The sequence below is a fragment of the Sinohyriopsis cumingii genome, chromosome 1 (genome assembly GCF_028554795.1).
Source record: "Sinohyriopsis cumingii isolate HCF-2022 chromosome 1, ASM2855479v2, whole genome shotgun sequence".
Taxonomy (NCBI): Eukaryota; Metazoa; Mollusca; class Bivalvia; order Unionida; family Unionidae; genus Sinohyriopsis; species Sinohyriopsis cumingii.
The window spans coordinates 17340511-17354558 of record NC_142961.1 but is presented as its reverse complement, the minus strand read 5'-3'; the positions used below and the strand labels follow the sequence as shown (position 1 = coordinate 17354558).

Sequence of the window (14048 nt, the reverse complement as noted above, 5' to 3'; positions counted from 1 at the left end):
AAACACATTTGCAGATATCAACACGCTTCTCCCTCGCTTCTTTAATCCAATGTATTTTCATGTGGAATTGTCACATATAAATCCAGTCCATAATCACGGAATTTCGTAGAATTTAAAAACATACCAACATCTATTCATTCCAGATCAAATGGAAAAGTTGTTGCAATGCGCATTAATTCACAAAATGACTTCAAACTTCAATTTTAATTAGACACGCCATTTTCTTTCGAAAGTTATGTCGAGCGCGCGACTAAGTTCAAATTTATCGGGGCGGAGTTATGTGCGCAGTAAAATGTTGTTGTGTAATGATGAATCTGCGCTTGTGTATTTAGCTTGGAATACGGCATACATTCAGTTACTTTGTTTCTTTTAGTGTATTTTGTTAATATAATTAGGCATTAGATAGAATAAGAAAATGAGCATATAATAAAAAGGTTACTGCATTTGTATGGGAAAATGTGAACTCCGAAGGTCGTGCAGTATTTACATCCGAAAAATTCGTTCATATTTTCCCATGCAAATGAAGTAACCTATAATTACGTGTCAAATTGATGAATCACACACACACACACACACACACACACACACACACACACACACACACACACTGTAATCATGTTAAGTCAGATGTGCAACTGATATTACTCTATGAAGTCGCTAAGAAGAATGTCACAAATATAGTCCATGCAGCGCAATCAGCCCACTATACTATTAAGATCATGGAAAGTTCCAGCTGCAAAGAGCTCTTCGAGATTACTAACAAGCTAATGTCAAGGAACAAATCTACACCACTTCCAACTACCTTCTCTCCAGTCGACCTTCCGGACATGTTTGCAAATTTCTTCCGTGACAAACTACAAACCATTAGAGATAAGCTTGACACTACAACTTCAATTGACTCGTCGTCATTATACAGTTGGGATACAGAATTTGAGCGGCAACCGTTAGCAGCATTTGAACCTGTCTCTATGGATTTTGTACGTACAATCCTGATGAAGAGTGCACCAAAGTCATGTGAACTTGATCCAATTCCAACATCACTGCTGCTTGAATGCTTAGATCCTGTATTGCCTTCATTAACTGATGTTATTAATACCTCTCTCTCATCCGGGGAATGCCCATCATTTTTTAAAACTGCCACTGTAAAGCCTCTGCTGAAGAAACCAACACTAGACCATAACGATTTAAAGAACTACCGCCCACTTTCTAATCTCTCATTCATATAAAAAATCTTAGAAAAGGTTGTTCTATCCGCCCTTGCCACAGTACTGAAACTAATCTTCTAAAAGTAAGTTAATGACATTCTCTCTGCTTTGGATAGCGGAAAGATTACAGTTCTCACCCTCTTTGATTTGTCTGCAGCATTTGACACAATAGACCATGATATATTACTTCACCGTCTCCAGCATGTATTTGGCATTCATGATACAGCCTTACTGTGGTTCAAGTCCTACTTGGTCGACAGGACACACATTGTATCTGCAAATAATGGAATACACTCCAGCCCAGTTGATCTATGTTGTTCCACAGGGGTATGTTCTTGGACCTGTTCTCATTATTCTGTACACCCAGCCGCTCTCAAGTGTCATAGATCATCATCCAGTGTCTCACCAATTGTACGCTGATGATACCCAAATATACAAATCTAGCCACCCAGCTGAAGTTGATGCTACCATCCAAGGTGTAGAGAGGTGCATTTCTGATGTGAAATCATGGATGACATGTACCAAGCTGCAGATGAATGATGATAAAACTGAGGCCATCCTGATCACAACATAAAGACTTTCTCATTCACATCCTTTACCTCAAACAATAAATATCAGCAACACCAACATTAAATTCACACAATCAATACGAAACCTAGGTGTTACTCTGGACAGTACTCTCACATTGCACCAACATGTCATGAACATATGCAAGGCTTCATATCTTGAGACGAGACGCATCAGCTCAATTCGCAAATATCTTTCAGTTGACGATACTAAAACACTTGTGTTCAGTAGTACTTTCAAGACTGGACTATTGTAACTCAGTTCTGTCTGGTTCATCTCAATATCTGCTCCAGAAACTTCAAAAAGTTCAAAACACAGCTGCTCGGATCATACTTAGAGTACCACGATCAGACCACACCTCCCCGCTGCTCTGTACCCTACACTGGCTATCCATTCGATCCGGAATCAAACACAAAATTTGTTCTCTGTGCTACGTTTCACTGTCGGACTCTAGTCCAACATACCTATCCGACCTCACCCATGTGTACACACCAGCAAGATACTTACGCTCCTCTTCTGACAATCGTATACTCATTATTCCAAGTATGAAAACAAAGTCATATGGACAGCGTTCTTTTGCATACCAGGGCCGAGCAACGTGGAATGAATTACCCACTGAACTTAGACACAAAGACACAGTGATCACATTCAAGAGGGCTCTCAAAACTCACTTATTTCGACTGCAAGAACAAACTTAAAGACCTAATGATGTTTCCTACCTTAAATATTCTCAGCATGTTTTTTTAATGTTTTCTAATTTCATCGTGTTTGTTTTTGTAATCATATCATTATATGTTTTTTTTTATCTTATAGGTGTTGTCTAATGTTGTAAAGCGCTTAGAGCTTCTAAAGATTCAAAGTCTTCATTATTATTATTATCATTATTATTATTATTATTAAAGAAAAATGGCAGGCACTTCTTAAATCAATTTTATTGAGAAATATTTTTTATTTAAATTATCCTAATCAATGAAGAAGCTTTATCTGACTCAAAATTTGAACAAATCCAAAAGTTTGTAAAAGTTAAAATATTCTGACAAAACTTCTGGAATTATAATAAATTATATAACTCTGAAAATAGTAGTCTGAGAAATCATTTTACCTTATTAGAGTTTACCGATGTTGTTCAGTACCGAAATACGAAAATCTCAATTTTGCTGTTTTCCGACAACCAAGATTCTCCAATATTGGTGTTGGAAACGGGAGCGCTACCACTTTGCGCTCAGTAATACATGTAAGGGTGATCGGAACTAAGGCGCCATTTCTACGTGGGCGAGTAATCGACAAAAATGCACAAACATGGCGGTATAAAATAATATCATTATGTAAGAAATAATTACAAGATACTTAATCGTAACGTAGTGACGGAGTACACAAATCAGCAAAATTGATAACATGATCCAGCTCATCCAAAGTACCTATGTGTTTTCGACGAGAAACCGTAACAGCAAGTTATAATGAACGGAAGCAAAGTACATGTACAAGCAGTGAAAAAAATAATTAAACGATTTAAATATGATGAAATTGTGAGACTGACTGGCTGACGCAGGCGCGCGCGCGCGCGCGCGCACACACACACACACACACACACATATATAGTGCGGAGTTAAGGCATTCCAAGGCACGAAGCACTGACAATAGCATGGTGCCCGACTCCTACAAAATGTGAAACTAAAATTAACCAATTGCAAAAACTAAATAGTAAAAGCTAAAATGGTAGGAAAATACCAATGTTGCCATCGTTCAAAAATTCAAAATAAAATACTCGTACATTCATATAAAAATGGTCATATTAATTCGTTACATTTTATCATCAACAATTAATTTAAATTTTTATGGTGTATATATCTTGTTGCAAATTGCCTCTAGTGATTCTAACATGTTGTTGTTGTTGTAGGGTTTAACGGCATTTTCAGCACAAGATAGGCCATACATGGCGGCCAGTATAAATAGTGGAGGAAGAACCCGGGAAAACCCCAGAAAGAACCACCGACCCATGAGAAGAGAAGCTACTGGCAAGCTTTCTCACATACCCACACTTGCCGAACCCGAGACTCGAACCCACGCAGATAGAGGTGAGATGGCAGTGATCCGTAACGGTGCATGTAACACCGACTGAGTAACATCATTTTTTGGTGATGTGTGATTAGTCGTGAGAGAATATGGGCTCGTGTGTGCAGGCAAGGTGATGGGTGCCGTTTACCCGCGATCCTGGATTCGAATCTCCGTTGAGTACGAATTAAAAATGATCTAACCTGTATGATAGTATTATTTGTATATATATATATATATATATATATATATATATATATATATATATATATATATATATATATATATATATATATATATATACACACACACACACACACACACTTCAGTATATCAATCATGTCCTAATTAGTCATGATGACATGCTATTCTTATGTTTGCATTATACATGCAATTATTAATGATTAAAATTACATAGCCAGATAGAGGCATTTTGTGCGAATATTACATATCAGAGTTGGAAAGAAGACTCCAAGGTAATACATCTTTCATTATTGTGGACAAACGAAAATCAGTTAGTAAGGTAGTGAGTGATTGAGCGACTGAGTATGTATGTATGTATGTATGTATGTATGTATTTATGCATGTATATATGTATGTATGGATGTTTGTATGTATATATATACATTTAACCGCAAGGGGTCTCACTATAGAGCGAATCACACCACTGCTAATGCTAATGTTAATAATAATGCTGAAAATTATGCTAATAATGCTAATAATAATAATAATAATAATAATAATAATAATAATAATAACAATAATGTTAATAAAAAATTAGCAATAATAACAATGATAATAATATCATGGTGATGACAGGTATTATATGTCAATTTGTACTCTAGTGCATTTAATAGTATGACAATTTTTTATCTAACCATTTTCCTTATGGAGTAAAGATATACATCAGTGGTAATAAAAATCTGCAACCCATTGATATTTATGGTCAATATCAGAAAAGATTTAATTGGATGATCCATCGCATTATTTAAAAAGGACCCTCTGATAGTCGTAATTCCTTTAGTACGACATTTTGCAAGGCTGTGAAGCGATTTATTTCCTCCTAAGTTCTATGTTTAACATAATAATAATAATAATAATAATAATAATAATAATATAAACAAATCATGTTAATCACGAATAAATACCAATAATCTTCAATATCATCGTATGCTTTTCGCTGTTTATTTTAAAATTTAAATCAAAATATATGCACGAAGTTATCTTTTAGATTAAGCTATAAAGATGTGAGACCCTTAAAGTAGATAGATAGATAGATAGATAAGATTTAATTTCACATTATCTATGATTTAAACAGGATTTTCAGTTTCATTGAACAATTTTAAACGTTTAATTATTTTTGCCCTGTGAAAGATGTTAGGCAGTATCATATAGCCTCAAATACTCTTTCGGTATGTTTGCAGTTTTTGTTTTCAGAAAATTTCATCAGAATAAGAACGTAGCAATAGGAACATTTCCAGGCTTTCCACGAGACAAAAATGTAAAAACAAGAAGAACAAGAACAAGAAGAAGAAAAAAACCTGAATAACAACAACAACAACTAACTTTCAGTTTAATGCAATTGGCTGATGTGTTGAAAATGTGTATATTCGTCTTTAATCCGACCAGTCTTTCATAATCTTAATGTCTACTGCCTCTTTCATCTACTAGTATGAAAGAATGGTTCTTTTTTAGGGCGCCGCAATGATATAGTTCGCTGCATTCAAAGTGTTTTTCCTAAGGTAGCAAGGCAAGAGATGATGTGACGGATTACTTTGAAGTTGAAAAGGCTCTGGTCAGAAGTTGTGCAAATACATTGTTTAACTAGACATCAAGGTGAAATATTTTATGGTGCAATGTAAAAAATAATGTAAACGAGTTTTTAAAGGCCATATCGATGACATAATGAGATACATATTTGTAACGCTTTTAAATACAGATCATATTAGGTAATGTCGTCTGAGGTTATTCTAAAGAAGTTTTGGGACCCAAGGTTCGGCGTGCTGGAGTAGCGTAATCCCATATCAATACCAGTTTTATAATCGTTAACACAGTAACAAAGCCCCCAACATACATTTTGTTTTTCTTACGGACGAATAACCTCTCTTGAATCTATTTGTCATTACAGTAATATCAGAGAGTTTCTTCCTGCAACGCCACCTTTACACAGACGAAGAACGGACACGTGATGCTATGCAAAACGGTCCCATAACGTAACTTAATCTCGTTGCTTTCCCGTGTATTCCAGTGCTTTCATTTTTACCACACACATTACATTTCAGTCTGTACACACGCCTAAAGCTGCACCCCACCCCCCAGGCTTTGCCAATGACATATTATATACGTATTTAAAAATGTAACACTGTGATGCAAATGGTTTAATTTCTCTCTATTTAGAAATGGCCAATGCGAACACGGCTTTATGCAGGTATCCTGTCCAGTACAATGACATCGGCAGAGAAAGAGGAGCGCTGTAATCAGGAAATTCCGGCGTGGGTCAGGGCTAGGACGCGGAAGACGGAACTTTTGTTGAAAGACAATAACTGGTGAAAGAAACTTTCACTTTTACTTTATTTTTGTTTGGAAAGCTCTAGAAGCATGACAACAAAAGTTATCATGGACTAACTTATTTTAAATGTAACTCTATTTTTGTGAGGCTTGATGTATATGTGATGATGATATTCTATTATTAGTAAAAGACTTCTGCAAATATTAAAAGATTACATGTAACATTATGGCTAATCACGAATTGTTAATAAAAGTGTCAATAGGAAGTTCTGCAACTTATAAATCAGTACCAGAGTCATGGATCATCAGATTAAATGATTTAACTCCCTACAAAAAATATCCAAATACCATGTGTGTATTTCGAAATTTCTATCGCCTTATTTTAATCTGCGCCCCTCAAAAATCTGCTTATTCCGATCGCTCGTAATAACAATACCGGTAATTAGACTGGTTCCAATTTAATGCTAAAGGGTTCGCCTATCATAGACAACGAAGGGTAAAAAAAAGATCTCCTCAGACGATGTTAAGAAACGGAATATTGTTGGGAATTTTTAACTTACCAATATTGAAACAAGGTAAAACCAAAGAGCAATCACATTGAATGTTAGCCCTGAAGTCTAACAAGTCACAACCACACTGAATGAACGTTAGCCTCGAAGTCTCACAACCACACTGAATGTTAGTCATGAAGTCTTGCAGCTGTCTTAATATGACAATGGAAATAGAACTCGGATTCAAGATCACACAGTAAAAAAACAAAATAATTGTCTAAATAATATTATTAAAATTTCTCACTCAAATAGAAATACAGATAAGGAAATAGCGGAATAATATGTTTCATGATTATACTCTCATTTAGTCAAAATGTTTGAATATTAGGCGCTTGCTCATTGATGGTGCTCAAACAGGTCCGTGACTAAGGAGCAAGTTTTTAAAAAAAATAAGTTCTATATTTCCTGGTACCCTTGGAGTCCGGTTTGCGACCGAAACGGTGTGAGTTCGAATCCTACCATCAGCTCTGCACGGGTTGGCTAACAAGGCGCTTTTCCCCCACAAGGAACTATAATCCAATTGTCTCTGCACTAGTTAACCTTCATGTGTCGCTGGTTTATAAAACACATAACCAGATTACGTTGATTGATACTCGTAGTTCTTGTGGTGACATAAAACCACCTATTGCAGTACTTTTTATCTATTCAAGAAAAAACCTCTCCCATACATAAACAAGGAATAACAAAAAAAAAAGAAGAAAAGCTCATGTGCCAGCTAGTAATACATGCATAAATTATTGATTAATAATACTTGAGTGATTACTTAACTGATACATATTCATTAATCAACTAAACATAAAATGTGAAATGTTAAAACGTGCCGAGCAATCAGAGTTAATTATCTTGCCCAGGCCGACCGTGCCTGATCTAGATAGGATTGGAAACAGCACAGTTCTAGTCGCGAAGCTAGCACGCTAACTACTGAGCGTTGACGGTCCCTTGGTCGCTACATACACAATAAGTAATCGTAAACCGTAACCTTAGTGAAATAAGAAATATTTATGAGCATATGTACATGTAAGAATATTCAGTTTAAATTGTATTTGGACCATTTCAGGGCTGACTCCTGATCTACGTCATCATCCTATGACTGTAAATTTTTAACTTATGATGTATATCTCTCCCTCTCTCTCTCTCCGTTTCTTTATTTTTGTAGTTTGTATGTTTTTTTTTAATGCATTTCAGATACACTGATATCATTTATATCTGTAAAATTGTACTTCATATGCACTCTCGTAATAAAATGAGTTTTATTTATTGTTGCCCAAGAAATATCTAAAGGTTATAAAACTTGTGTCAAACTGGTTTTATCTTCTGGCAATATACTAGTAGAATTTCATAAATGGACGATGATTTGGCAATAACTGTCGCACATAATACATCGACTGTAGAGACAATACAGCTCAAATGATAATCGCATCCAGTGCTGCTAAACGAAATGAACACTATTGTAAATCCTATACCTAATTTCTCCACATAAAATAAAATTGACAAAACTAATTTGAGCTCAGCCAGTGAAGGGCTGAGTCAGATAATGTAAAGGCTCAATGTTCGGTCGACTGACAAATCTTTTTAGCTATGATATTATGAAAACACAACACAAAACAACAGTAACAACAATTTCGAGCATTTGCTTATGGATTAAAAAATCTGACGACAGTGAAAAAAAGAAAAACAGTTGAGTATATAGCCTAGTATTTTGGTAATATCGAAACAGGAACATTGGTGAGTGGAGTGATTTCTGCTTGCCAGTTCTAATTCTTCTAATTTCAATTGCGTTTCTTTGTCTTCTTTTATCTTTGCATTTATCTTTTTCTTTCTTCCTTTTGCATTTGCATCTATATTTTGTCTCTTTTCCTTTTTTTCTTCTTTCTTAATTTGACTGCGTCTTTCTCTTTCCTCTCTTTGAATTTGCAGTTGTCTCTCTCCTTTTTGGATTTCCATCAGTTCTTTTGAAACTAAGGTTTCCATATTCTATTTTCATCTTTTAAAAATTATTTTTACTTTGATTACTTTTATTTCAGATCCAGATACGGGTTTACTAACTAAACGCAAAGTACTTGTATAAAAAATATTCTTTTCTACCAAATATTTTATAAAAATATTTGAATGTCCCGTTTTAACAAAGATGGTTATACGTCCGAAATAAAATAGTGGCTTACAAGCTCAAGAAAGCATCTTTCCTTAAACACTCCAACCCTTCCTTGGTCGGTTTGGAATCAGAACTCTCCACCCAAGATGACATTGTGAAAGCTTGGTAGTTTTACTATATGAAATCAAAAGACCAGGGGCAAAGACAATTCGGAAAAAAAAATGAACTTAAAATTCAAAAATAAATTTTAATTTCTCTGAAATATTTCTGAAATTCGTATCCCGGACGAGACCCCAATTTCTGTTACGACTCTATGACTACATAATAGAAAGAAAGGAAATCAACAAGTTTTTTTTTAAAGCTTAACAAATGATTTAATTATCAAAGTTATAAAATGAAAATTTAAGAGGAACTTAGAGTATTATGAATTAAATCCAAAATAATCCTAAAAAGGTTCTACACAAGTCCAAAAGAATCTACTGTTCCGAATGAATTCGAGATCCAAGAATGTACTGGTCCTCTATGAGTCACAATGGCCTTGTCCTGAACTGCTTTGAATAAATTCAAAATAGTCCCATTACAATATTTTAGTACAATGAGCACAGTATAGTTCCAATGAATAATCAAAATAATTGTCTCCTCTCAAATTATATCTAAACACAACATTAAATAAATCTGAAGACTAATTTTAACATGAGAACATATGAAATAAGAATTCAATATAGGAATGAATTAAATATTTAGTTATCAGGCCCACAACACAATTTTCTCCTACTAAATACGCGACATTTTGCAATATCCCACTTGACCGATCCATCCAATGGGAAATAACTTAATTCGTCTAAAAACCCACCTGACATCACTAGCCAGTGAGAAATTACTCTAAAAGTGTCCACAGGTTCAATCTAGAGATTGAATTTTACTTGTGAACACCTATTTACAATTCAATATCCTTAAAATTGAATCTATACAAAAGGGCAAAAATGAGCTACGTATTGTTTTGTTTATAGATGATCAGTATAATTTACAGTCATGAACAAAAATGATACACAATATATATACACTTATATACCAAATATTTCACTATATATATATATATATATATATATATACACACACACACACACATAACGAGGAAAAATTAACAATGGCACAAGTACTACACAGTTTCCACATATTTCGAGACAAACAAACTCGTCATCATGGAAGAAACAACTTACGTCCACAAAACAAACACGAAACACAAAATCCATGAGAAATTCTGGACTTTTTCATGGGTGAGGTCTACGAACTTGTTATAAAATGGAAGAAATAAAGATATAATTGAAAAGCAGTCCAAAAATGGATAAACTACATATCTATTTTTTACTGCCGTCAAGATAACATGGCTGTATAACAACAATCACAGAATGAATTGTCGTGTTTTTATTGTACTTAATCACAGGTTTGGGACAAAGGACGGAAACCTTGCGTGCCGAAAAATCAACGACATCTACAAAATTTACTAAAGGATTATGTCCCGTAAAGTTATGTGTAGAGCTACTAGAATGAAGTAGCGGGATAAGGATAAAAGCTATAATAATAATAATAATAATAATAATAATAATAATAATAAGTTACGGAATTTTACTTGGGTGAATCTTATTGCAAAAACTGCGTACGTCTGATAAACTGATGCAAACTGCAATTTAAAAAAAGTGCATTCGAATGTTAGACCTTTCTATTTAGGCCGAACTCCCTATGAATCTGCAGATGTAGTATCCAGTATCATCCCTTACATGTGTGTGCTTTACCGGTTCACCCGGGTTAAATTCAGTCGGAGGCATCTCGAAGGACTCGACTGAATTCCCATTCGAGTTGTAGTTGTTGGCGAGTTTGGCGCTGTATTTGTTGCTAATAATGGAGTTATTTTGGTTATTCTTTCGTTTCCTGAAAGTGAGTGGTTTATGCAGCGTATTGAGTGGTATAGATTTTACATGTCAGGCGACGAGCTAACTCATGTTTTCGATCCTCGGAACGATTTGGTGTCGGACATATCTTAGAATATTTAGCATCGCTTGTCTTCGAGGCAGTATATGCTGAATCTACGGCCTTATTTGGAGTTATCGTGGCGGGTAGCAAACTGTTGTTCATATATATATATATATATATATATATATATATATATATATATATATATATATATATATATATATATATGAGATACCTTTGGACGTATGGGATGGTCCTGCAGATTTTTACCTAGGAGTTACCTTGGCACATACTAGATGTTCCTTCAGATTTTTCGGTGTGCGGTATACAACTATAGAAATGTCTTCAGACGTTCGGATGATTCGACCTGGTGCCAATGCTTCCGAATGATCTGTTTAAGTTTAGCGTATCGGTGTGGAAAGTAACCACAAGGGGGATGCTCGCTGAGTTTCTCGGTTCAATATTTCTAGTTTTATTATTATCCGTCCCAATATATCCCCTTATGTATTCTCTACCTCTAAGTTGCCCCATTGAGCTGTCCGAATTATTTTTCAAAGGTAGTCGGATCATACCATATATACATGCCATAAGAAAGATCTTTTATTACGTGCTACGGATGGCGGATTTTCGGGATCAGATACTGGTGAGAGTCGGTTGGATAAGGATACGGGCCTGTTTCTATGTCCCCACTCCCATGATGGTATACTGATTATTCAAGAAGACGCTTGACCTATTTCATGACTTCGACTTAATATTAATCGTAGAATGGAAGTTATCGGCAATGGTTTTTACAAAACATGTTAAATTTTCACCCGTTCAATCCATTTTTATTTGTTGTCGTCAATCAATCTACACGAGCTTATAGGTCTAAAGGGTGCCTCACTGATGAGTTTTTGCTCGATCCTTCTCCATGAGAATGTTGGCATAAGAAGGTGACATTTTAGTGCCCGTCGCATGTCTAATAAATTTGTAGGAAGTGTTGGTCTTTCAATACAACATTGTTAGACTTAAGACCAATTGTTACAAGTTTGACCAAATATGTCCGTTGGTATAGGTAATTTGTAAGCAATGATGTAGACAAAGTAAATCAATAAATTGTGTTGCTCCTAGCCGAGATGTCATTACAGAACAAAAATTCGGTAGAATGCTTTATGTCTTCAGCTACACCATCGACATGAACCATATCCCTAAAAAAAACTCCGTCATTTTAATCTACCTTTTAAAGCGGCGATTTAAAACCTAGTCTTCATGAATATGTCACAGTTTTAGAGTAATGGAGATAAATACAAAAGTTTAAAGGCGATGCCTACTGGAACAAGGAAGATATAACCAACGAGTACATCGTTGATAAACCTTTATTTGCTTATGCTTCGCGGGTTAGATACAATCCATTGTAAACATGTTATCTTGTTATCAGCAAGAGGACAAATGGAAACTGTACACAGATCGAATGTATGAGAGATTGCGGAGACTAAAGTCTACACATCAGATGCCATTCTTAGGATAGGTAATAACGATGGTTCGGAGAAAAACTAATCCTACAGCATCCAACCCAGACTGTTTTGGCCAGGATTAGAACTAGTAATCTACCCATTTTGAAAAAGACAAATGAAGCTAATATCTACGTTTTGGGTATTGTTATAAAGCGTGGTGCGTGCGCGCGCGCGCGCGCGTGTGTGTATGTGTTTCTACTTCCCCAGCCCTGCTGCACGTTTTGGGTATTGTTATAAAGCGTGGTGTGTGTGTGTGTGTGTGTGTGTGTGTGTGTGTGTTTCTACTTCCCCAGCCCTGCTGCATTTGGTAACTTAAGATTTGTGATATATACTTTATCAATGTAAAATTTCATTGGGGAAAAATCACAGGCTTTCCATTTTCGTGGAGCACTAACTGAATATGATTATTTTACCTTGGTTCCAAAAGAACCATACACATGTACGTTACTATTACAAAGAATGGTTTCTGTTCTACCAATTTGCATAAAAATGAACTGATAATCAAATTATAATATTTCATCTATCTATCCAAAGACACACATGCAGACTCCAATCCCAGATCATATAAACAAACTACTATTAATCAGTGTTAACTATGTACCAATTATATTGTGTGTGCGTACTTGCGTGTGCTTGCGTGTGTGTGTGGTTGTGCGTTTGTGCGTGTGTGCGTCTGCGTGTGTGTGAATTTACTAAGAAAACTGTTATTATCTGTTCTTACTATCACAAAAGAAAAAATAAATACTGTAGATTGTTTCTCAGTCACTTAAAGAATCGAGGTATAGATAGTTCATAATATATTACAGCCTTTCCTGGTACAAATACATCAATCTTCTGTACCAATGATCAAATAAGTTAAAGCCTCAACATTTCTCACTCGAATGAAAAAAGAGTAATTACTCAATAAAAGCAAAATCAAAACAAGCATATAATGCACATATAGTCTTGTTTCCTGTACACATCGGCTGCGTGTTTGGAAACACGTTTACATCATAAGGCGTACATGATCTCCTAGCACACACACACACACACACACACACACACACATATATACTTTAAATGCCATGTAATTTTTAATATATATATATATATATATATATATATATATATATATATATATATATATATATATATATATATATATATATATATATATATATATATATATATATATGTTAAACGGGGGGAGTGAATGTCCCTCCGTATTTGGTTTTCGTTATCTAGGGGTTGACCGCCCTCGATGTTATTGCCCGGTTCGAGTAAATATAAATATAAGTGGTGAAACTTATAGGTGGAATAGATAGAGATCTGAGCAAGTATATAGAACAAACCAACACGAGCCCCCGTACATGTAAACAAACAATTTAATCAATTACATACAAACACTGTGAAAATTCATTACATCAGGAATGTACTCTGCTTTTAGAAATTTAACTTTCACCGAAATACAAAGAAAAACGCAAATAGATTTAAATAAAATAGCCGATCTGTTTACTGATAGATTTAGTTCATCATAGGATCGAGTGAACAATCGAAGTCAACGTCCTGTACGATTTCATAACCTGCTCGTCCTCAGTCTGGTTTGCTTCCTCTGTAGCTGTTCAGACCC

At 35.1% G+C, this 14048-nt stretch overlaps 1 protein-coding gene and 1 long non-coding RNA gene across 2 annotated transcripts in view; one reads left to right on the top strand and one right to left on the bottom strand.

Annotated features, from left to right (window-relative positions):
- The window catches only part of LOC149806497 (transcription factor 24-like), a 19339-nt gene extending 11199 nt beyond the window's left edge, over positions 1 to 8140 (top strand). The window contains exon 2 of the mRNA XM_089953883.1: positions 6222 to 8140. Coding sequence (XP_089810009.1) covers positions 6222 to 6374 — 153 coding nt within the window. The 3' untranslated portion in view covers positions 6375 to 8140. The remainder of the gene's footprint in view (positions 1 to 6221) is intronic.
- Positions 1 to 14048, bottom strand: part of LOC149806496 (uncharacterized) — a 38459-nt gene that overhangs the window by 8390 nt on the left and 16021 nt on the right. The gene's annotated exons all lie outside the window — the stretch shown is intronic.